The sequence below is a fragment of the Podarcis vaucheri genome (genome assembly GCF_965113315.1).
Source record: "Podarcis vaucheri genome assembly, chromosome: 1".
Lineage (NCBI taxonomy): Eukaryota > Metazoa > Chordata > Lepidosauria > Squamata > Lacertidae > Podarcis > Podarcis vaucheri.
Genome location: NC_138759.1, coordinates 109,090,390 through 109,116,265, shown reverse-complemented (window position 1 = coordinate 109,116,265; position 25,876 = coordinate 109,090,390). Strand labels below are relative to the sequence as shown.

The 25,876-nt window shown below is 42.9% G+C and overlaps 1 protein-coding gene across 3 annotated transcripts in view; it reads right to left on the bottom strand.

Annotated features, from left to right (window-relative positions):
* The window catches only part of TANC1 (tetratricopeptide repeat, ankyrin repeat and coiled-coil containing 1), a 137,881-nt gene extending 113,297 nt beyond the window's left edge, over window positions 1-24,584 (bottom strand). For 2 of the 3 annotated variants that reach the window (XM_082197235.1, XM_082197237.1), the window contains exon 1: window positions 23,651-23,730. In XM_082197235.1, the coding sequence (XP_082053361.1) occupies window positions 23,651-23,722 (72 nt within the window). In that variant the 5' untranslated portion in view covers window positions 23,723-23,730. Of the gene's footprint in view, window positions 1-23,650; window positions 23,731-24,182 lie in introns of those variants that run through there. The other variant, XM_082197236.1, reaches the window with a different exon arrangement.
* Between the last annotated feature and the right edge of the window lie 1,292 nt (window positions 24,585-25,876).

The window sequence follows — 25,876 nt, the reverse complement described above, 5'->3', positions numbered from 1 at the left end:
CAAAGTACGGTACCAATTCCTTGGCTATATGAACAGAAACACTATTCATCTATTCTATACACTGTTCATTAATTTCTCCTGTTAATGTTGTTAAAACTGATATAATATTCTTTCTGAAAACACAAAAACAAAGACAACAGACACCTGGGGCAGCTTACAACTAACAAATCACAGCACAAGCTTTCATGGACTACAATCCATGTCATAAGTTACAGATGCATTTTTACCCGTATCCCAATCTCTGAGCATTGAGAGATTTCAGAGGTGCCAGAATACCTGAGGTTTTCTTCCTTGGAATGAATGTAATTTGAGTCAATAGTGTCTTTGTGATATATGGTTCCATTTACCCATATATACACAGGCTGAGCATCAGATGAAAGGGATCGGGCATTAACACCCCAACAGATCTTCCTCCTTCATTAGGTTTCTATAAGAGATCTGATGTCATAAGCGTTGCACTCAGCACAGAGAGCATGCTAAGCTTCTATGGCTTGCCCAGCCCCATAGGAAACAAGGCTAGTTCCTGGCCTGTTGTTTCCCTTTTACTCAGGATGAGAGGACTGCCAGCCAGATGAGGAGCAAAGTCCTATCTTCTTCTTCTTCTTCTTCATTTATTTTATTTGTATGCCGCTTCTCCACAAACACAAAAACCATGCTCGAAGCGACTTACAGCAAAGAAACAGGGATGCATGTCAAACAAACACTACGAAAACCAATTTCAGAAAAACATAGCAAAAGAACAGCAAATATAGTAACATACAAAAAAAGGCACGTTTCAATACAAGATTACTTAAATAGCGTGCATCATCCAATAGCAAAAATAACAAGGAAGCTTCACAGTTGCACCTTAGTCCCAGAAACACCCCTCCCATGAACTTTGCTCACAGTCCCTCTCCTGCAGTAACAAGTTTTCCAAGAGCAAAATGTGAGGTAGCTGCAAACACCCCACCCATGAGGTTATTCCATCAGGAACCATCACCAGGCTAGTTGTTTCTATGGCAACACACCTTAGTGGACAACACTTTGCTCAAGAAACTTGTCTACAGCCAATATCCTAACAAAAAGAGTGGGTTGACCACTTCAGCAGTTCCTTCTACCACAGAATCCCATTTTACAGAAGGGTGGTAGAATGTGGAATGCCCTCCCCAGGGAGGCTCGTCTGACTCCATCGTTAAATATAACTGGGCACCAGGCAAAAAACTTTGACCTCCTTTAACTATCTGCGGCCTTTTTAAAAGTGGGTGGGATGTTTTTAATGCATTTCTGTTTCCTCTTGGTTTTAATGTATATAATGGGGAGGGGTTGTCTGTTCATTTGTTTGGTTGCAAACAAGCTTTGTGTTGCCCTGGGCAAGATAAACCGATGAACAAATTCAATCAATCCAACAGACATGAATGTGATCCACAAATGATATACAGTACAGATTAACTCTCAGACTCACATATCACTATGTATACATACACACACATTGTGGGAGGGGTGGCGGCGCTGTAAACAGTGAGGTCAGAGGAAAATGTAGAATGAAATGCAGAAAAGTACAGTGATCATTTACATAACGAGCAGTGATAAGTCACAAAATGGTTGTTGATAACACAGAAAACTTGGCACTAGTAAGCCAACTAATACATAATGTGTTAAATAACATTTGTCTCAGTTCGAACTACAAGTTTTCAAATTCACTCCCCATCAAAATAACTGTGTTTCTGTGTGTGTCACACACAACTTTGCCTATTTTCTACAACTGACTGATACCCCTCTAGAAATTACTAAAAGTACAGAAAGTGATGCCCAGATGGCAGCCAATCTTGTCCTACTCTCAAAGCAACCATGTAAAATTCCTAACATGTCCTTTTTCCTGATGGAAAAAGCAGCGCAAACAGCTCCAAAAGCTTACAATCACTATTGGGGGGGAGGTCCCCCCCCCAAAAAAAACCCTCAACAATTTTAGTGTCTTTCTAAAAAATTTACTTTTTGAAATATGGCAACCCTATAACTATGAGCTGCTAATTCCCAGGACGATGTTAACTCTCTGTTCTTCTTCCTAGTCAGTCATGCTCTGTTAGGTTTTAGGAACCATGCCAAACTAGCTGCTTTTGTTTTCGGGGGAATGCTAGGACAAGATTGCAAGTCACAAAGCACTGACTATTCCCAACTGCAACCAAGTCTAAGCACGTGTAATCCATTCATGCTCATCCTTTCCCTCTGTTTTCTTTCCAAATAGAGACTTTTAATTAAATTGAAAATTCCTTGGACCAGGGACCTGCCTTTTTCTTTTCTGCTTATGATATAAAAAGCACCATGCATACCAATAGTGTTTACGCCTGTCATTTTCTGAGTCCATCAAAGGAAGGCTAGCAAACTCATTTGAGGTATGGAGAATGTAACGAACCAAAGGTAACTGGTATGTCCAGCTATTCCAGGACACAGCAGAAGTGGGAAATGGGGTAGCAGTCATGACCTACTTCAGGGGATGAGGTCGGGAGAAGCAAGTGGAAGAAGGAATTGCCCTCAGGGCCGGCCCCAGAAGCACCTGAGCAACTTGGAAGCACCTCTGTAAGACAAGCTTGTGGTACTAGCACTCTTCCAGCCAGAGAACATCACACTGCACTTCTCTGGCTCAGAGGACTCCAGCTCAGAAGCTCTAGTACAACCACAGTGGCCTCCAATTCCATTGGAGTCAATGACTGCTAAAGCAGGCTGAGTCCATCAACATTCACAAGGGGGCTTGTGAAGAATACTAAGGAAAAACCATCTTCCGCAGAAACTGCTGCTTGCCTTCTATCACTGTGCCGTTGAGAGCGTGCTCACTTATGGCTTATGTGTGTGGTACGGAAACTGTACTACCCAGGACAGGATGGGGTTGTGCAGGGTTGTTAAGGCAGCAGAGAGCATTGTTGGCTGCCCACTTTCCACCTTAGAGCAGATTTATGCCACAAGGTGCCATAGGAAGGCACTGGACATAGTAAAAGATCCATCGCATCCTGGTCACTGTCTCTTCGAGCTCTTGCCGTCGGGACGGAGATACAGGACGATGAAGACAAGAACGAGCCGTCTTAAGAACAGCTTCTTCTCCAGAGCGATCTTGGCCCTGAATGGGAAGCCCGGACTTTGAAAGTCATCTAATCTCCCTTGCTGTATTATACTGTATTGTTTAATTAGTGTTTTTATGGAGCAGTCAAGTAATTTCGTTGTCCCCGAAGGGGGCAATGACAATAAAGATATTATTATTATTATTATTATTATTATTATTATTATTATTATTATTACAAGGCCCCACTTCAGTGGAAGAGCAGCTAGCTGCTGAGACAGCGCTGCAGCTAAAGCAACATCCAAGTACAGCTCCCATGAAGCTTCCAGCCAGAACCCTGCATGGAGTTGTCCAAGGTATCCCAAATAACCTCTGCTGAGGTCAGCATAATGCATGTGTTAGCTACAAATCCCCTGAAGTTGTGCAGTTGTGCAGTTCTGTGCTGCCACAGTCTCTACCTAGCTTTTTGGGGGATGGAGGAGGCAAATGAAGAGTTGAGAATGTAGAAATGAGAAGGATTAATTCTCACTGCGTTGGATCATCAGAGACAGGTAGCAAGCTGAACTTTTATTACATGCCTCAGAGCACACTTAACTATTCACTGCTATTGGGGGGGGGTGCGCTGTATTTTGGAGCACTGTCTGTTGCAGTGAGACAAACCAGGTAGCCTGGCTCCTGTCAACAGCTACTCTTCCACGTAAGAATGTAGACTACCTGACATAATGATAGGCATCTTACTAGTAACAACCAGCAATGAAAGCAGACCCCTCTAGAAGACAGCTCAACGTGTACAATACCCTGAAGTGCATTTGTAGAGAACAGCAGGGTTGGGCAAGACAGACAACTATTTACCCAACATAAAACATTCTGCCACAAAGATTGTCTTACACATTCATCAACCTTTTAGGAAGGCTGGCCCATCTTTCCACACAAAAATCTGGCCCATTAACAGAGTTTTTCCTTTTTAAAGCAAAACTGTTCAGAAAAACAGTTGTTGTTTTTTATAGTGCACAGGTGTTGGTGTTTTGACTGCACTTTTCATTTCAGGAGTTTAACAAATCACGCCCGGCTTTTTATAAAAGTTATCATACGGCATTTGTTCTTATATTCCAAATGCAGTCTTTTTGGTGTCTAACAAATCAGAGCTTTTTATAAAATTTAGCATATGAAATTTGTTCTTAAATTCCCAGGGTAGGCGGCACAGGTGTACCTTCCTTTAAATAAATATTATAACTGCATTAACACAGTCCCTCTCAAACACACACAGCAGGCAAGTTAAACACCCAGATATACACAGAGGAAAACCTGTAGATTCATTAGCAGACATACGTTATGCTCTTTATCAGACTTCAAAATTCTTTTTGAATTCTTTCAGGGCCTAAAATGAGTGATGCAGTCCACCCCAGGATAGGCTATGATGAATTCTCAAAGGAATCTGAAGGTGGAAGGTACCATTTATGGGAGCAGATCTTAGAGTAAAGAATCACACTTGATTCTACCCTATGGAGCACTTTCAGTACTAGTAATGAAGCGTGTTCCAAGCACTTCAAACATATTTATCACTCCCAGATTGCATTACTTAATGTCTTATTTAAAGACATTACCCAATGCTAAGCACTCTTATCTCTGTGCCCATGTTATTTCCCTCCTTCTGTAGAAAACTGCACACATCTATCCTCAACAAATTCTCTCCAAAAATAATTTTGTTCATCAGGCTCTTGTCGGTTATAGAATGAGACATTAAGCAGAGCATTTTCTTGCCTAAAATTACAAGTATTCTCCATGCCTTGCAGCGGAAGAGTCAAGTTATAAATTTTATTTAACATTCTGCAAATATTTCACACAGGAGACATGAAGTCAAAGCCTTTTTTTCTCCTGGGAAGGGGCTCGGGCTTCTTTTGTAAATGTTAAAGTTCAGTGTACAGAAGAGGATGGGATATGGCGGCTTCTTTTCTATTTCCCCCCCTTCAAATTCAGCTTTAGATTAAGACCTCAACATGTATATATGACTTTGCTCTGTAGAACGCTCAAAATTTAAATAAGTCCCACTACAGAAATTAAACTAAGCCCTCAAAACACTACTTTGACACAATATGAGAACCCAGATCCCTCCTTCAAATGGAATTGGAAAGGAAGGGCCACAATCACAGCAGAAGCTGACCGTTTATAGAGAACCTGTGGTTCTCCGGATATTGTTGGACTCCAACTACCCTCAGCACAGCCAATAGTCAAAGATGATGGGCACTGGAGTTAAGCGGTTTCTTCCGACTCCTGCAGATTCAAAAACTATTGCTCATACAATCAGGCAGCTCTAGCTGAAAGAGGGGGTGAGGGAACCTTCAGAAACTGTTTTGCATGCACCTGAAAGGAATTCTTTGGATTTCAGCCCATGCACTGGGCCAAAAAGAAAAAGAAATCATAAATATATCAAGCTAATTTCACCAATTTCACTTTTTTAATTAAAGTAGCATTTGTTTTGTCAACAGCTTGTTCTTTGTTTTTCCTACAGTGCCTTGGACAAGCTTTGCCAGATATGTTGAGACACCTTAATTAAGTATTTCAAAGCAAAAAACATATATCTGCATATGAAACTTTAAGAGAAGCCTGAAGGGTATTATTATTATTATTAATACTGCCCTTCAGCTGAAGATCACAGGGCAGTTCACAACATAAAAATACAAAACGAGAACACAAAATACATAATAAAAACAGAAACAAAGACAAAGCAAAAACATTCCCCCTCCACAAAATATTTAAAAGGACATAGTATGTTAATCAGTCAAAGGCCTGATTAAAGAGAAACAGTTTTGCCTGGCGCACGATGATATGTAATGAAGGTGCCGGGTAAGCTTCCCTGGGGAGAGCATTGCACAAATGGGGAGCCACCACAGAAAAGGCCCTTTATCATGTCGCCACACTCTGGACTGGAGCAGACACATAAAGAAGGGCCTCAGATAATTATTATAGCACAATCCTATTACATTAGCGCAGAAAAGCATACCACCATTAGGCTGGCAGAACCAAGCAGCTTATGCAATGTGTCCCACTTGAGTGGGGGGGAGGGGAACACACACAGAGCCAGAAAATATAAAAATGGTATAAAAACAGTAGACCTATCTAGAGCATACCTAGAAACTCTGCCAGTACCCACCAACCACGAACTGTGCTGACACCAACACCCATGTGCTGCCTCCACAGAGACAGCAACAGTGACATGCCCCCCCCAGCACAAGTCACTGCCCATACAACATACTAGACTACACCACAACACAACACCCTCCACTCACAAGCACCTTCAATCAGTAGACTTTGACGGACTTTTTTATTATTTCTAATATGCAACTCACAGTTGAAAGTATACCCGACTTGGAAGGTATAAATTTGGACAGAAATCTGTTGACGTTATTAGTATAGAAATAGGATACAGAGGATACTTAAATGGATTTGCCTGGACCCTTTATACACCGTTTACTATACACCTCCCCTAAAATAACAAGTCCAAAGTCCAAAAGGTGGCTGCCAATTCCATAGCACACAAATGGCAAACCTATCCGAATGTCGACATAGACACACTTCATCACAAGTAACAGAAATGGTAGAACATTAATCAAGTAATCTTGGCTATAGTGGTTACAGAAAGTAGGTGGAGGATAAAGGGATTGTGGATAATGTGTCGTTTGTAGGTGTGTGATTTGTGGGGGCTGCTAGATTTCTCCAGCTTACTGGGAACCCAGGCAGTGAGAGTGGCAAAAAGATTTTCAGATATCTGTGGATGGGAGTCAATATCTGATGAATTCCTTTTTTTTCCCATTCCAGGAAAGGGTAAAATGCTTCCCTACTAAAACAACTGGCTCCTCACCTTCTGAGCCTAATGGTTTGGATCCTGCTAACTCTGGTGTGAAACTTTTCACCTACTTAGATCCTGTCGAGGGACTCTCCTCCATTCCAATTCAAAAATAAGACTGGAGACTATAAGGCACAAGGCTTTTTAATGAAGTGTTGCTTTAGCCAACCCAGGTGGTGCACTTGTCACAATCTGCTGTCATCCTTAGGAGATCTGTGAACATGCTGGGTGTTGCAATTTCAGTGTTTTTATCCTATGCTATGATGATGATGATGATGATGATGATGAAGAAGAAGAAGAAGAGGAGGAAGAGGAGGAGGAGGAGGAGGAGGAGGAGTTTGGACTTGATATCCCACCTTTCACTCCACTTAAGGAGTCTCAAAGCCGCTAACAATCTCCTTTCCCTTCCTCCCCCACAACAAACACTCTGTGAGGTGAGTGAGGCTGAGAGACTTCAGAGAAGTGTGACTAGCCCAAGGTCACCCAGCAGCTGCATGTGGAGGAGCGGGGAAGCGAACCCAGTTCACCAGATTACGAGTCCACCGCTCTTCACCACCACACTGGCTGAATACAACAATTATGTTTATAGTGTTGTAACTAATGGCTGCTTTTATAAATTGCAATCCAAGTTTGGATCCACTGGCCACATTCACGTATCCCAATAAACCAGGCTTTCTGGCTAACCATAGTTTCTTGAGCACAAACACTAAACTGTTGCATGCTGCCCAACTGCTCCCAGTTCCCTTCCCCAGTAGCTCAAGCAGAAGACAACAAAACAGGAAGCCACAATGAAGCTTGGTTTCTTGTGACTTCCAAACCTAGGATCATTATCGGTTCCCTAATAAGCCAAGATCAGTAGCCACAGTTTGTTGTTGGCTTACATAACCTTACTGTAACTTGTAAACAAGGCCAATATATGAAGAAAGGTAAATTAAAATTTTAAATTAACACCTGGGTTCCTAAAATTAAGACTAGAAGTCGAATTTTATTTTTCCATTCTTTGTCTCTAAACCACATCTCCAAGTCCAACCTTCCAAGGGAACTGGCAAAGAAACCACACACTACTGGCTGCTTTGAAGGTACGAAATCAGCCACTGGTGGCAAAAGTAGCTTTCTCGCAGCTCAGATGGGAACATGACAGTCCAGCTGACATGTGGGTGTTCTTGACAGAGCTGTCGAGGCAGAATGCAGCCTTATGTTTCTTTATGTTCATTTTTCTCCCCCTTACAACAGAATTCTTTTTAAAATAGGCACACAATGTACCATCTCAAGTTTAACCACAGTTCATGGTAATTAGAAAATATGCAAACCATCTGAATTAAGAGATGCTGTAACTGTTCTAACATGTAAGCAAGAAACATAGGACCAGAATGGTGAAATTGGGGCCTGAATCTCAAGGAAGTAGCAGCCAAAACAATACTCCACCACCACCTTCAGTCTGATTCTTCATCTCCTCGGTAACTTATGTGGATGTAAATTATACAGTGGTACCTCGGGTTAAGTACTTAATTCGTTCCGGAGGTCCATTCTTAACCTGAAACTGTTCTTAACCTGAAGCACCACTTTAGCTAATGGGGCCTCCTGCTGCTGCTGCTGCATCGCCGGAGCACGATTTCTGTCCTCATCCTGAAGCAAAGTTCTTAACCTGAAGCACCTTTTCTGGGTTAACGGAGTCTGTAACCTGAAGCGTATGTAACCCGAGGTACCACTGTATATGGTTGTGCTGAACATGTTCCTTCCACTAATGAAGTCGGCAGCTAGGTAAGTTTCAGTGCTGTCTGAAGAAGCAACTCTGAATTTACAGTGACTCCACATAATTCTCACCTTTATACAGTACTGAGAAGATACAGGATTGTACTATTTGGGAGAGCTCCTTCTCTTTCACCACTATTCTATCTATTCCCACTTAGAAGTCAATCTTGAGTTCCGTAGAACTGACTCCCAAGCGTGCCTTAATGCCTTTGCTCTCAAAAATTCTCCAGGCGGCAGAATCTTAAGCAGAGGGAAAAAATTCCAGATTTCATGTATCTAATCTACATATATAACTCACATTCCTATCTTCTGAACTGTGAATATCTCCCAAAGAATAGGAAATGGAAAAGTACTCTGTTATTCCAAAAGCAAGTAGAGTTTAGTATTTATTTAACATTTCCCATCATGGTGTTCGGAAAATAATAATGTAAGAGTCACATACCAACTAGAGGAAGGGATTAAGTGTTACATTACAGGTTTGACTAGAAACTTGAAAACAACTGAACCTGTTTCTTTTAAACTGTATTTAACATCTCAAGCACAAGACTTCACCCTCAACATTTACACATGTCACTCTGTAGGCTGGTTCAGACTGTACTTTGGGCTGGATCCAGGCTGCTGAATGGAGCAGAGTAATATCCTGCCCATCAGCTCTGCGCATCCTACATGGATGAACTCAAAGGCATGGGCATGCAGTCATTTACCTGGACTTTACAGGGAAATCAGCTGAGCAATTAAAAACTTGTGCATGTTGGATTTTATGTATGTGGGACAACTTACATTCCCATATAAACAGCAGGGCAAGAACAAGCAAAACCTTATTCCGTTCTATGGGATTGCACCAATCAGCCCAAAAATACTGTCCGAAATCTGTATCTGAAGCAGAAGTACATTATTTGTGGTTTATTAAATACCTCTTCAAATGTACTGATATTATACTTTGAGAGAGCTTCCTTTTCACATGAACACTGAACTTATGTAAGAGGATAAGGGAGGAGGAGAAAAAATGGTCAACTCTTACCATATGACAACTTAGATGCTCTCCAACCCTTTTGTTTCAAATGCCTATTAAACCTTTTATTTTAGCCAAAGGCAGAAAAGCAAGACTTCAGATTGGGGATTTTTTTTAGAATTCAAAGCAAGCACCACAAAGCTGAAGTAATTCATACCTAATCAAAACCAGCAAGTCTTTCATTTTTTTTAGCAATTAAAAGCTCTTCACAGCTGGCATGCAAAATAAGATACAGACCTATACTGGCCGTGCCTTTAAACCGACTTTTGATGTGGAGTTGTTTTCTCCTCTAAACTGTGGTAGACTTCCCTATGTTGGAAATGCAACGGACACACCTTTCTTCAGGCTGCAGCATGCCACAGATGTCTATTTTAAGTGTTTTAAAATAGATGATGACAAAATGCAGTGGGTGCTATACAAATAAGAAAGTTAGAGAGACACGTCTCTTGTCTCCAAGATCCTTGTGACAGGACTTGTGCTAAAATGTCATCACATAGCACACTGCATGGAAAATTTGGAAGGCACATAACAATGCAAAATGTTTCGACCTAATGAAGATCAACACCACGCATGGAATGAGAGGCCCTGTAACTTCATCCACATTCCTTCTGACCTTAGAGGTGCAAACAGAAGACTCACAGCAAGCAGCTATGTAGCAGAATGCCGTTACCAGGGGTGGGCATTCTCTTAGTTGTCAAAAACCCAGTAGGGTGGGTGACACGAGGGAGAACCCAGAAATAGACAGGCAAGACTCAGACAACTCTGCCCCCCCCCTCCAATTTCACCTTCCTCTTCCTCCAGCAAGTTGAAATTGCTGGAGAAGCAGCCTCAATATGCCACATACTGTACTTACATGAGAAAATTATTGTGGGGCATGTTCTGCTGTATACACTAACTGGGAGGCAGCCAGAGCAATGAATTCAGGAGGTGCTCCAGAAAAAGGTTCTGAAAAATATTTAAAGGCCTTCATTTTTGCTTGCGGGTGTTGGAAGCGGTAGGCCTCAAATGAGGGTTTCTGGCAGTCAGTCTCCAATGTTACAAGTTCTGCACCACTGCATTGTGGTTCCCTAAAAGGCAAAGCAAACCAGGCCTTATGGCTAAAGGGTACCTACAAACCTGGCTGCAGTTCCAGCAAAATCCAGGTAACAGCAAGGCGGGTGGCACATCTACAGGATCCATGCCCTGTCCCTTTGGCCCAGCACAAGGTACAGACCCCCAGAACTTGTGCCCAAGCTCAATTGGGCTCTTGGTGCAGCTTGCCTGTTGACCCTGCTTGGTCATGTCGTGGGTGTTTCAAAGGACCAGTTTCTGTCAAGAGAATTTCAAAAAGGGAAATGTGGATCCTCATGCATTTTTCCCTTCCCTTTAAGGCCCTTATCAAGGATGCTTTTTATCTTCCTGCAGCTACTAAATCTGGTTTAAAAATACTGTAATAATAAAAGAAGAAGATGCACCATTTGATTTTTAGAAGTAACACAGCAGCTCCCAAAAGTGGCTCATAATGTAGCCAGAAGTGGGTGCCTTCAGATCACCATTGTAGACTAGACACAATGAAGGAAAGCCATAGCTGAGTGAGCCTAGGAAGCTCAACCATGTTAGTACTTCTGCTGAGTTTTTCTATGAAAGAAAAACAAACACAACATCACCAATGCTGAAACCTAAATACAGCAACAGGTGGACGCTAGCCAAGCACAGTAGTGAAGAAAACTTTGCAGATGTATTTTTAAGGCACATCATTATGGCTGTCAGTGCTTCCAGTCTGCAATCGTAAGGCAAATAATCTTTTCTTCCAGCACACTGCTGTTGAGAACAAGGAAGCCAAAGAACAAAAGTTCATGTTTGCAAAATGCCAGAAAACTTGAAAGAGGCCGTGTATATGCTGCACAGCCCATCCTGGCCTCAACTATCTACCCGATGGGGCATGGACAATGACCACGGTGTGAATATTCTGAGAAGTCGGATTGGGAGACTGGAAGCACTATGGGCACATTACATAACAGACATGAGATGTTCCTTATGTACACAATATACCTATTACTGCTTCCAAGGTGACTTGGAAGCCTCCTCCTTCAAGTACACAAGCCACTAACCAGTCAAACCAGACTTGTACATACTTGCCAAGGGAACCAGAAAAGTGGCTAAGGACTGTGTCTAGAATAGGAAGCATGATAAAATATGGCAATAGTTGATTCTTTTTCTCTAAAACTTTTAAAATTTGGGTTTATTAATTTCACTTGCATTAAGTATCTCTTAAAAGCAAACTAATTCAAAATAGTTGACCATAATACAGTTACAGTGGTACCTCAGGTTAGGAACTTAATTCACTCTGGAGGTCGGTTCTTAACCTGAAACTGTTCTTAACCTGAGGTACCACTTTAGCTAATGGGGCCTCCTGATGCCACCACGCGATTTCTGTTCTCATCCTGAAGCAAAGTTCTTAACCCGAGGTACTATTTCTGGGTTAGCGGAGTCTGTAACCTGAAGTGTCTCTAACCTGAAGCGTCTGTAACCCGAGGCACCACTGTATACTGCCAACCTACTCACAAGCTGCAAACCTATATTCACTTATCTGGGAGTAAATTTCACTGAACTCAATTGGACTTATTCCCATGTAGACATGTATAGGACTGCACTGTCATTCTCCTAAAACCAAGTCCATAACTTTCTATAAAATATATTCCCACTCTTGTTGCACATGCCTGCCTGCATTTAGATGTGTATCCAAATGGACATCCAATTTAAAGTAATGCACATAGATAGGCAGCATTTACATTCAGATGAAATTTCCTTCGAATTCGTGCAAGCAGATGCCTATTCATATGCAAATCTTACTTCACTTGCCACCAGTGCATTACTTTCAGCCAGATGCAGACCTACATTACATTACTGGATATATTACTTTCAACACAGACACACAGAGCCAATAACAAACTGTATTCCAGCACAAACAGACACGAGTTCATGCAACTGAATTAGAGCCTGCTTTGCTATGTAAAACAAAGCAGGAACAATGTTTTGAGTTCAGGCACTATAACTTATGCGCAAAGTATCAATATTTAGTGCCAAGTGGGGTTTTTTAATTACAAATTCATCCCATCATAAGGTGCATTTGGCCAGCCACTTTGTGGGTCTGACACTACCATAACCTGAGCTCTAGCAGGAGGCTATATAGGGAAGAGGGCCTTCTTTGTGGTGGCACCCTGACTGCCAAAGACCTTATTTTATCAAGCTTTTAAATCTGTCCTGTTTTATCTCAGCTGGCCATTCTTATGCTACTTTATATTCTTTATACCACTCTGCATTTCTTGTATCTGAAGCTGCATGTTTTTACATCACACTTTAAAGCTTTTAATGTTTTGGCTTTAATCCGATTTCATTTGCAAGCCACCCTGAAAACTGGTTAAAGGCATGCTGATAATTTATGTGAAATTACTGACAAAGCTGCACCCAGCATTCCACTGAAGTCAAAATGAAGCCATAAACTGTCCTAATTCAAACATACCTCCTTCTTGCTCACCTATCCAATAGATGAGACTTCGCCTGTGTGTGCTTGTATTACACACACACACACACACACACACACACACACACACACACTTTCTTTCACAGATGATAGCAACAAAGTATTTGGAGGAAGTGTACCAGAGGAAATTTTCCCCAAATATGTTTCTTCAGAGGGTAATATTACCCACGTGAAACCAAAACTCAGAGGAGCAGAGTTATCACATACTTACATGAGGAGCCTAATCTTCCCCTACACAAAATGCAGAGCGTAGATTTAGGAGCTGCAGTTTAAGATGTCTCTATACAAACACAGCTGTATCAAAAGGGTTAACAAATAAATTTTTAGAAACAAAGGGCTGACAACATGTTTGGCGCACTTGTGCCTTCCAATGTGTTTACACTACCTATAGTGCCTACCCCTATTAACAATAGGGAATATTCTCTTGATCTGGTAGGCAGTTTAGGAGGGCCGGTTTGCACAAATAAGTGATCTTTAATTTCTCCACAAAATTGTGCACCCACACGGAGCAGCTTTAATATGGACCCAACACTTATACATACACAGCCACAACCATTTCTGAGATCACAGCTACAGTGGTACCTCTGGTTATGAACTTTATCGTTCCGGAGGTCCGTTCTTAACCTGAAACTGTTCTTAACCTGAGGTACCACTTTAGCTAATGGGGCCTCCCGCTGCCATCGCGCCGCCGGTGCACAATTTCTGTTCTCATGCTGAGGTAAAGTTCTTAACCCGAGGTAATATTTCTGGGTTAGCGGAGTCTGTAAGCCGAGGTGTTTGTAACCCAAGGTACCACTGTACTGGGGTTGGGGTTATGACTACTGTAAAATAGGGGTACCAAGGGAAGATGCACCAATTGCTGCATTATGATGTCACCAAACCAAAGTATAGCATATTTCACAAATATCTGCAGTGCCGGAGAACAGATTAGTCTATAACTGGGGAAACCATTATAAAGAAATTACCGTATTTTTCGCTCTATAACACGCACCCGACCATAACATGCACGTAGTTTTTAGAGGAGGAAAATCCGTAGGCATGCCACCCGTAGGCATTCCCTCCATAACACGCACAGACATTTCCCCTTACTTTTTAGGAGGAAAAAAAATGAGTGTTATGGTGCAAAAAATACAGTACTTATATTTGGCTATTTAGGCAGCCAATATCAAAAATGTAAAATTGCAAAGCATGATTTCCAGAGCCTGTCAAAACTGTGAAAGAGAAAATCAGAATGTACAGGCTGTTAAAGTAAGCCACGACTATAAAATTCTGAGATAAGCAGATCAATTGGGGAAGGGGAGGATACAGGGGGTTTTTTCCTCCTCTGAATCAGCCCAGAAGAACAGATAACCTGTCACAACATTTTGTGTCATCACTCACATAAAGGTGCAATTCTGTACTGAAGGTCTGCTGGTTGAGGGACTGCAGGATTTGGCAGAAACCCCAGAATGCCAGATAAGCCGATGTCACGAAACATACACCAACAAAATACATTATATATGCTGGCAGAATGGCTGAAACGGGACATGGGCAGCCCAGGACAAGAGTACATTTACACCAAATCCAATGCACCTCCAATCTACACACAAGATTTATCCCACACCCAGTTCTATGCCAACTAGGAGGGAGACCCATCCTGTGACCAGCTGAAGTGGGGATGTTGTTCACAGCTGTACCTCCGTGGTGTTGAAAACCTATCTGCTCCAGACAGGCTCTGGTACAAGCTGCATGAGTTATACAACAGATGAAAGGGCCCTAATATAGCACTGGTTCCTTTGCTGTCTGTTGAGCCACTGTAGAAAGTGCTTGTATGTTGGATAAAGGGCTGTGAACCCTCACCTGGAGGAATACCTGGGCAGTAGCAGGGTCATTACTGATTGTGGCACCGAGGGGGCTGCAATGGTGGCACTGTTGTGTTGTCTGTTGTATGCATGTTGCTGTAGGTAACATGGGTGGCACTGTGATCTAAACCACTGAGCCTCTTGGGCTTGCTGATCGGAAAGTCAGTGGTTTGAATCCCTGCGACGGTGGTGAGCTCCCATTGCTCTGTCCCAGCTTCTACCAACCTAGCAGTTCAAAAGCACACCAGTGCAAGTAGATAAAGAGGTACTGCTGTGGCAGGAAGGTAAATGGTGCTTCTGTGCACTCTGGCTTCCGTCTTGGTGTCCCGCTGCGCCAGAAGCTGTTTAGTCTTGCTGGCCACATGACCTGACCTGTCTGTGGATAAACGCCAGCTCCCTCGGTCTGAAAAGTGAAATGAGCGCCGCATCCCATAGTTGTCTTTGACTGGACTTAACCATCTAGGGCTCCTTTATCTTTTACCTTTACTGATGTAGGGGTGCATCCTGGGGGACACATTTCATGACTTCATTGACTCCTTTCATGTGTGGGTTTGCATACAGGCAACAGTGATGGAACAATCCTCACTTCCAATGACATTTTAACAACAATTCCTTAAGGTGTTGGCTTCCCCTTCCAGACTGGAAAAGGAGGGGATATGGCAGTCGTTATGCTAGAATAGATAACATTAGCTTATTTCCAGTTCCAGCATAATGCTAATATAGGATTTCTCTGTGACCCCCATTTTGCAATTCCTCCACACATTGGTATGCTTAATGTTGGACCTTTCAGAGTGTCCAGCCATGGCTCTCAAACTCCCCATCACCACACAAACACACAGATCACTTGAAAATTGCTGTGGTCTTAGCAGACCACTTAATAAGCTTTATTGTTCTACAAACCAAAGGACATACATAAATTTTAATAACATTTCTTCCTTCAGCACTAACATCATTGTCAAAACTAGTGCCACATTATTAAAATCATTGGCCCTAAGCCAGCTGGAATTGAAAGCCCTTCTCCTAATAAATTTTTAGGGGAGAATTTGGAGACTGTACCAGTTTCATAATATAAAAACCACAAGACCTTTATCCTGTTTGATAATCCATCCCTGATCAAAACTGCCTCCTTCCTTAGAAAAAAAAATATTGTTCTTTTTCATGGACCATCTGAACACAGGATTACTGTCTGAAAAACTCCAGTATACCCGAATGATTTAGATTATTGAATCCTTCAGTACAAAAGAACACTCTATATTGTAATGATACAGGTGTTTTCATTGAAAACTTTATGATGAAAGGGCTGCATCCATCAAATTAAAAAACAGGAAAGGGATACAGAGCCTGGAGGGGAGAGAAATCACACACTTAGAGCAGGACTGTTATAGAGGACCATTATTAATCTGAAATTATTAAAGCTGTCAACCAGTTAACAAGCTTTAATTGAATAAATCCCCTGCTTTGAAAGTTGTTCATACCAAAACCACAATACAGTATAGGTATTTCAGATATATTTAAGGAAGTCTGAAATGTATTAAATATAGAATTTATTAAATGAACTCTCATTCATTGAAACAACAGAAAGCCATCTCTAGTTGGTTGCCCTCATCAACCAACTAAAGCTTTAGGTATTTGCAGCACAAATGCATATTTACTTGGAAGTATTACATCCAACAAAACTAACTCCCGAGTAAGTGTGTTTAGGATTGGAGCTTTTGGTTTTTTATTTATAAACTTTCTATCCTAACTATTTCTTCAAAGAAATGCAATATAGCTACAACACAATCCCCACTTACCTGGGAATAATCAATTAGATTTAATTCTGAGTAGACATGTACAGGCATGTAAAGGTAAAGGACCCCTGGGCAGTTAAGTCCAGTCAAAGGCGACTATGGGGTGCGGCGCTCATCTTGCTTTTCAGGCCGAGGGAGCCGCCATTTGTCCACAGACAGATTTCCAAGTCATGTGGCTAGCATGACTAAACCGCTACTGGCACATGGAGTACCGTTATGAGGTGTTAATCAATTAACTATTTTTGCCTTACAAATCACATACATCCATTTAGAACAGAACATTAAGTTATGTTGTTATCTAAATACCATTTTAAAAATTACGAAACAAGTCACATTATTCAGCAATGAGCCGCTTGTTCAGCACCTGGCGAATCACCAAATGGATTTTTCACCAATTATTAAATCTGCCTATCATCTGCAGGAACACAGTATGGGTGGCAACCATTTTAGGCACGTCCAATTGATGTGCAACTGCTGACATGCAGGTCATTTGGACCCAGAAGACGGTGGAATGGAGCAGGCTTATGCGTGTTCCGCCAACATGCACTTTGACCTGGAATGCAACCCCTGCAAGAAACGGTGAGTTGCCTGTAGGTCTTCTACGATAATCAGAAATGGTTAACTCCAAATAAATAAGCACCATGAGCAACTCCATAGCAACTGGATTTTAGCACATAGCGAGCCCAACTACAAAGCAACCTTTCTCAGAATTCACAGACATATAGGGATAGATCCGAAAGTAAGTTAAATAAGTTCACAGAAGGAAAATTTTCTGTGCCCCTGTCCCCCACTTGAGCCCCCTGAAAAGCTTCTCTGAAGGTGCTATCGAAGGGCAAAGAGAGAAGACATACACCTGATTTCAGGCAGTTCAACAGACCCATTCCAGGAGGAGTCCTGAGAACCTCTGGAGAGGATTTTCAGGGGTTGACAGTGCAGAGAATTGGATAGGAAACTTTACTACTTCTGTGAACTTCCTTATTTTCAGAACCAAGGCCTGGGTATAAAATAAACAAGGACCAAATAGGCTTATTATATTCACGACCACGAAAACTAGAAACTTTTTGTTTTGCATGCTGCGCTTCCCACATAGATCACCGTTAGAAAGGCTTCCCACTAGGCAGTCATAATATGCAAAAGCCACTACAGTGGTGCCCCGCAAGACGAATGCCTCGCAAGACGGAAAACTTGCTAGACGAAAGAGTTTTCCGTTTTGGAGGTGCTTCGCAAAACGAATCTCCTATGGGCTTGCTTTGCAAGACGAAAATGTCTTGCGAGTTCCTGCGGGTTCCCCCCCTTTTTCCTAAGCCGCTAAGCCGCTTATCAGCTGATCCGATAAGCCGCTAATAGCGCTAATCCGTCAATGGGCTTGCTTCGCAAGACGAAAAAACCGCTAGACGAAGAGAATCACAGAACGGATTCTTTTCGTCTTGCGAGGTACCACTGTAACTACATCTCCATCATGTGATGTTACACTGTATGGCACATGATGATGCTTCCTTAGGCTGATGCCTACAAACATCAGCTTTCTGTATGACGCTGCAAGCTATGCCTTTAAAGCTAGTCTTGGGAGTTGATCTCTGCAGCCAACAACTTACTTCATTTCTGGGCAGGACAACGCCAGAGTGGCGGAGGGGGAAGAAATCTGTGTCTCACCAAGAACCCCCTGCGCTGTTCATGCAGCATAAAGTATTTCAATCCTAGCATGTTCAGGATTGGGAGGCTAACTTTACTTTATACCATATAAGACAGGGATAGGAATGATGCTTTCATATCCAATTGTTTTTCTTTCTATTTCTGAGTATTTATAATAACCTGCTCTTTGTTGACTATTTTAATCCCACAGCAGGGATCAATGAAATAAAGCAATAAAAAAATTACAGAATCCATAAAAAGGTCCAATCAATAACGAATTATTGCACTGTTGTTCCTTCTGCTGCGAGCCACTTTGGGCACATTGACGCAGCAAAACAGCATACTAATTAATTAAGAAACAACAAGAGGGACCTGAAATAAAAGGTTGCAGTGTGTAACCAACAGGCATTTAGTTAGCATTTTGTGGCTACAAATCATGCTCAGTCCTCACTGGGCTGTTTGGGTCTTTTTTCCTAAGGATACTTTGTGCTTCTGCAAACCTTAAGCTTCCGCCAAACCTGCTAATGCCTCCCAATTGCATATGGATCATGCTCTTTTTGGTTACATAAGGATTGGCCTTTGTATGATGAGTTCTCTATTAATATATATGTGATAATATGTAAATGGATGTCACTAACTTCTATGAAAGGTAAAATGCTGTACCAAGAGGCCCTAGAAACAAGGGTAGACACTTACCCTCTAGTCCCAGCAATGGCAGGGCAATCCTACAGAAAGTCCATATTTGTGCAGAATACGCAACATACACACTATCCCTGGCCCATGCTCCTTAGAACATACAAGTTCTACCACCTTTACAATAACTGCTAGCCATGTACAAAAGGTTTGTTTTCCCATTTGGTCACAGCTGCAATGACACCATCACCTATAAAAGTCTAATGGAACAGATCGTCTTTTTTAGTCCTCTCCTTTCTAGACTGCCTGTGAAACAGTTTTTAAAACGTAGGTTTTTTAAAATAAAAATAAAAAGTCATGCTCTATTGACTAGTAAATGGCTTATCCTATATAACCCAGAAAGAGAGATTTACACTATATTAAACTCCATCTTAACACACACACACACACACACACACACACACACACACACCCATCAAGAGTTCAGATTCCTCAGCTGACTTTAAAGTGATGCCCTCCAATTCAGAGTTGCCATGGCATCGACTGTACAAGACTCCAGTTAAAGACACAAAATGCCTCTTTTCCTAAAGGCAGTTATGGGAAGTTAGCAAGTTTGGAAAAGAACCAAGTATGCTTTGGCTCTGCAGTGGACCTAATTTATCATCATTTGGACATTCCAGTGGTTAGCTAAACCAAGAAAGCAGAACAACTGGCACTTTATAACGTCAAGCGAAGTAAAGCTCCATAGGCACTGCCAAAGTTATAGGCTTGCCCTACATACCAACAGCAATTTTCACAACTGGCCATTTGCTCTCCGATAATAGATTTAAATAAATATCATGACACCCAGTTCCCCACCACTGATACTCAAATCTCCGCAATTAGGAAAGACTCAGCATAGTTATGCACATGGAAAGAAGAAATAATGTTATTTTTAAAAAATCACAATCAATTCTTCAGAGGAAGTTCTGAAGGATGTAAGATACCATATTTATTTCCTTTACAAGTTGGATATTATACTAGGGTTTTATTGTTTAAAAAAATGCAAACAAAACATCTGGCTGACAGAAAACTGTGCAAACAATTGACGTTCACTGTCAAATCTGCTACCAATACTTTTCAAATGGACTTGTTGAGTAAAGCATTTTAGGAGTACTATAATGAGTACCTTCATAGCAACTGCAAGTTCCTTTGCTCCTAGCAATCAAAAGAACCCTACTATTAGAAAGAAATGTCAACTATCCTATTGGTAAAACAGAAATACTTTTGCCAAGCAGCAAAGTTTTCTTCTCCCAAATATATTACTGAACTGCTGCTTTGCCAGCTGTCACATGGCATAAAGAAATGGGAAGACAGCAGCAAAGGCCACTGAATTAGTCAGGGGTATTTCTCAAGCTTCAAGGCTATTTGAAAATTTGCATCAGTATCACAGAAGAATGGTTTATGCACTAAACTGTGTTGTGCAATTTTGCACTGTTGTCTAAAAGAAATTTTAATTTAATTTCTCAACATGGTTTTTTGGGGATATGTAAAGGTAAAGGGATCCCTGACCATTAGGTCCAGTTCCGGACGAGTCTGGGGTTGCGGCACTCGCTTTACTAGCCAAGGGAGCCAGATTACAGCTTCTGGGTCATGTGGCCAGCATGACTAAGCCGCTTCTGGCAAACCAGAGCAGTGCACAGAAACACCGTTTACCTTTCCACCAGAGTGGTACCTATTTATCTACTTGCACTTGGACATACTTTCGAACTGCTAGGTTAGCAGGAGCTGGGACCGAGCAACAGGAGCTCACCCCATCGCAGGGATTCGAACCGCCGACCTTCTGATCAGCAAGCCCAAGAGAGTTTAGGCCACGGTGCCCCCTGCGCTTGGGATACGTATTTGGCCTGATATTAGCAAGTTCATGGTGGTAAGGAATATGTTGTCTGCCATCCTGGTTACTATCTTAGGTTTTAGGATCAACCTTTGGGTATCAAGAGATTTGGATGCAGCAGGTTGAAAAGCAAAACTAATTCCCCTCAAACAGTCTCAAAACTTGGGAAATCTGTAAGTAAATTGCAGTCCCCTTCTTCTAACCTTCATTAACTTAATAGTTTTAGATACACTTACTACATATACAAATTAATATTATGAAACCCCCCTGGTGGCTATTTGCCTCTTAATTGGCGTGTATACATAGACAAGTCAATGAATGGAGCCATAGTTACACATGAAACAGCCCTATTATGTATGATAGCACCATTAGTATCACTGGTGATACACAGCATTAGGAAGGGGAAAATTCCCTTACAAAGGTTAATACTACAGGTGGTATGAAAGCTAGTCATAGGCTGAATTCAGACAGCACTTTATTCCATTCTGCTGGCATTTTCTTACCTGGCAATCTTTGGGTTTTATTTGATATTACACATGGAAGCAAAAGACACTTCAACTTTATTCTTCTAGAATTCCAGAGGTTTAGCACTCATTCCCATGTTGTTCCCACAAAAAAAGTTTGCAAACCCATTTTGACTGCGCTGCAAACTGCAAAGACTCCTGTTAAGCTCTCACTAATGAATTCATGAGGTAGCCTTACACACAAACCATTTCCGCTCAACTCAGACCCTCATCTGAAAACTGGAGGCAGTACTAACCTACCCTTCAAGAGCTCATTTAAGGATTACTCAGGTAATAGATGGGAAATTCTTTAAAGGTTCAACTTGTGCAAACACAAATGCAAAGGATGATTATAAACTATTAGATGCTGCTCATTGGCTACTAATGGTACACAAGCAAGTTTGGCTGTGAAAAGTTTTCAAATGTGGTTCTTACTATGTTTCAAAGTGGTTGCTACTTGTGTGATGCTCCATCATGAATATGTACACAGCAGAATTTAACAACACTAGTTTTGTGTTTGTGCAACAAAAAGCAAGAATGGCTGGGAAAGAAATCCTCTGCAAGATAAGGCTGCCTCTCCCTTTCCCTCTGGCAAAACAGAGAAAACAGGAAGCGATGTTCCATTTTTTAAAAAAAGATCAAAATGAGTTACGAAAAGTACAAATCAAGTCAGCACATAAAATAATGTTCTTCTTGTTTTATCCAATGGTACTTGAGATCTTTATACACCATACAAATAAGGGATGAAGCACTAGGCAAAGAAGGCTCATAGGGTCTGGAAGAGGCCTCAGAGTTATCTTATTCAAGCCAGCTGTGTGCCACAAGTACAGGGAAAGATTAAACAAGGTGGACAATCTACAGCAGAACTAAACATTCAAATCATTCAAGGAAATGGGCTATTCACCACCACAGAAGAGCAAATTTTCTAGCTCAGACCTGGAAGAAAGGAGAACCCACCAACCAGTTCTAAGCCCGTGAGAGTGACTAACTTTTAACAGCCCGCACCTTTTCACAAAATGTCCCAAAAAGTCTACCTACCCTTTTCTGGGAAGTTCTGTCACACCCAATCCTTCCAATTGTTAAGAAACAAATCAACCAAGGCAGTAACATGTCATCTGACTCTTACACCCTGTTTTTACCTCTCTCTTTCAATTACAAATGACATACACTTGATGAAACCAATGCTAAATGGTTCGTGTGTCGCAAAATGAAGTTTCTGTCTCTCATATTTCCACGCCCACCAAGCCCTCATTTTTTGCATCAAGTTTCTTCTTTCATGCAAAAGTTATCCGGGACATTCTTTTTTAAATGCGCCCAGCTCCCCCCAATAATTTTTTTCCCATACAAAATTTTCAACTATTTCCATTCCTAAGCAGTACAATAACTTAATACTTCCCTTCTTTGGGCAACCTAGTATTAGCTCCCCAACTACAGCAAGCTTGTGTTCCTCCAAATGTATATTTTTTTGAGGATAGATAACCCCATATCCTTTCTCCAGGTTAGATGGGCAGTCCAGAACCCAGCCACCCATAGGAGCCAACTCCTAGGGGCTAACGGGCCAGCCCGCCCCCAATTGATGCGCATGGTGTGTGTGCACCGTGTCATGTGATCGATTATGTGGGGTGGGGCTTACCTCCTCCCCCCCATATTTTATTCAAGTTGGCACCCCTGCAGCCACCAATGTTCGGCTCTGAAGCTTCTCTCACAGATTTTAAGACCCTGCCCCTTAACCCAATCTTCTTCTTTTCAGGTCTTTTCTACATACACGCTGTCGCAGTCTTGAGACTGCATGTTCACTTGTGAAAGGAAAGACACTCTGCACATGTTCCGACAATCTTTGCAAATTTCAGCACTGAATTAAGACCACCTCTTTATGTAACGATATGCAAACTGGGTTTTCACTATAACAGGACATCCCTCCTGTGTCCAGGAATACACATGCACACGCATGATGTGTGATCCACACACGTCTATTTTTCCACGGGTATACCTATAGCAAGAGGCCACACGCGCGTCTGTCACTCCCGACTGTATCCCATTTTCCTATAGAGAACAGTCGCCCATGCCTGAACATCACCACCACGTGCGAGGTGACCCATCCTCAAACATTACATACTCCTCCCTTTACTTTCCGAAAACACACATTCCCAGACCCAGCGGCACTTTTTAGGGCTCTGGCCGCCCCTGACAACACCCTCCTCCATTGAAACCAGCCTTACCTTAGGCCTCCTTGACAACATTCCCAATTCCCCCTCAGAGTGACCGCCAGTTTCACACGATACGCGGTGCATGCCCTGTCCTCCCACCAAGGCACGACCCCAGTCTGCTCTCCCTTGCTCCCGAGTGGCAGCCAGGCTCTCCCTTGCCCCTTCGCAGGCCCTTTCCCCCGCCGCCTATGCCAGCCCTCGATGCCCACGACCGCCTTCGACGTGGCTCGGGGGCAGCCTTTCCCTCAGCTCCTCCAGCACCAACACCTAGTGCCCCCCACCCGCGAGACCCTCACGCCGAGGGAGAAGCTGCCCGTGCAGCAGCAAAAAGCCGAGGCTCCTGCGCCAAACATGCCCATGCATATTCCCTAGGCAGAAACTTCCGTCTCGCACTTTTGTTTCCTCTTGCAGCGTCCTTTAAAAGACCAAAGGGGGGGGGGACCCTCTGCAAAACCCAGGGCAGGCGCGTGTGGGGATGCGGCGGGGGGGGGGGCGACTACTACTACTACCACCATCTACAGTATCTCTTCCCCGGTGCGCTTACCGTTTCCCCAGGAGTCCAGCGCCTCCGAGGCGCTTCAGGGTCTCTCGGTGTGTGTCCCGAGCGGGACTCTTCCAGCAGCGCCAGCCAGGCAGGATGAGCTCATTGGAAGCAGGCGGGCAACAGTCCCCGCCTCCCGCATTTCTCCCCTCAGGCCGCCTTTCCCTAGGAGCAGCCAGCCAGGCTCGCGCGGGGGGAAGGGAGGGAGCTTCCCAGGTTGATTGCAATGGATGCCTCGCAGTTTCGGCCCGCTTCCTCCCGCTCGCCCTCCACGAACACGCCGTCTGGTCTGGGCTGAGCGTCCTGCAAAGCGCGCGAGCCAAGCCCTGGGCTGGGCGCGGCCAACTCACCGTGGCAACCTCCCCCCTTCCCTTCCCTTTATTTTTTTGCTTCTCCTCTCGTGTTCCTGCCCGCAGCTTCCAAGAGCACCACCCCTCCTTCTCTCCCTCCGTTTCCCTCCACCCCCTCGAGTGGCCAAAGTTCCTGTTGCTTTGGAAAGAGGCAAAACCATCTGGGACCAATTAGCGGGAAGGGGGCTCAGCAGGACTGCAGGGCAAGCCAGGCTGGGGAGACCCGGCCTTTGGCATTCCCGCGATCGACAAATGCAAACCTGGAGTCAAAGGTGGGGGTGGCGGGGTAGGGTGGAGTAAAGGGCATGGATCAGGCCGCCTCCGCGCGGAAGTGATCGGATAAATATAGTTGCAAACGCCTGGCGGACAAGTGCTTAATCAATGTTGTCTTGAATGGTTGCTGCCTTTTTTATGTTTGTCCCTCCTGCTTTCCGTGCTCACGAGAAAGCTGCTCGCATACGGGGCTTGTTGCAACGGCGTCCTCTCTTGCATCTGTGCAGTATATTGTTACCTACCTGCCTTACTTGGGTTGCGTGTTGCAACCGGTAACGTGGCTTGCATGCTATATAAGCTGCTGCCGTTACGTGTTAAGAGTTCACTCCTTTAGTCAGTCGCAGGGTTGTTTGTTGCCTTTTTTTTAACCAGGGGGGTTTACAGTATCACAGGACTCTGTAATTGTTGGGATTTAAAAGCAAAGGGGATTTTAAAAGGTTTTATTGATATATAATACAAAAATAAAATCTTTATTTGGTGAAAGAGGAATCTTCAAACGTTGCCATAACATTAAGCTCTTTATTATTATTTTTGTCTGTGTTAAGAGATTGATGGCTGTTGAGTTTCTTGTCCTCAGGCTGCTGAGCTAGGCACACTTGCTTGGGAGTAAAGTATTCTTCAACTCTGAAGAATACACTGTATTTTGAGTAAACCTGCACAGATTGTGCTGTTATTACACTTTTTTTAAGAGAAGGCACTTGTTGAAATATTTTTGAATGCAACCTTGCAAGTGAGCAGTATTTTTGACACATTCCCCAGCCCTTTTAATTCTGTGTCGAAGCATGTGTTAAATTCATACAGTTGTTCCTTACTAAGCCATATTCAGAGCATGTAGGTCTGTTCAGAGTATGACTAAGGCTGAAATCCTAACCCAATTTACCTGGGAGTAAGCCCCACTGAAGGGACGCGGGTGGCGCTGCGGGTAAAACCTCAGCACCTAGGGCTTGCCGATCACATGGTCGGCGATTTCACATGGTCGGCGGTTCGAATCCCCGTGGCAGGGTGAGCTCCCGTCTTTTGGTCCCAGCTCCTGCCCACCTAGCAGTTCGAAAGCACCCTTAAGTGCAAGTAGAT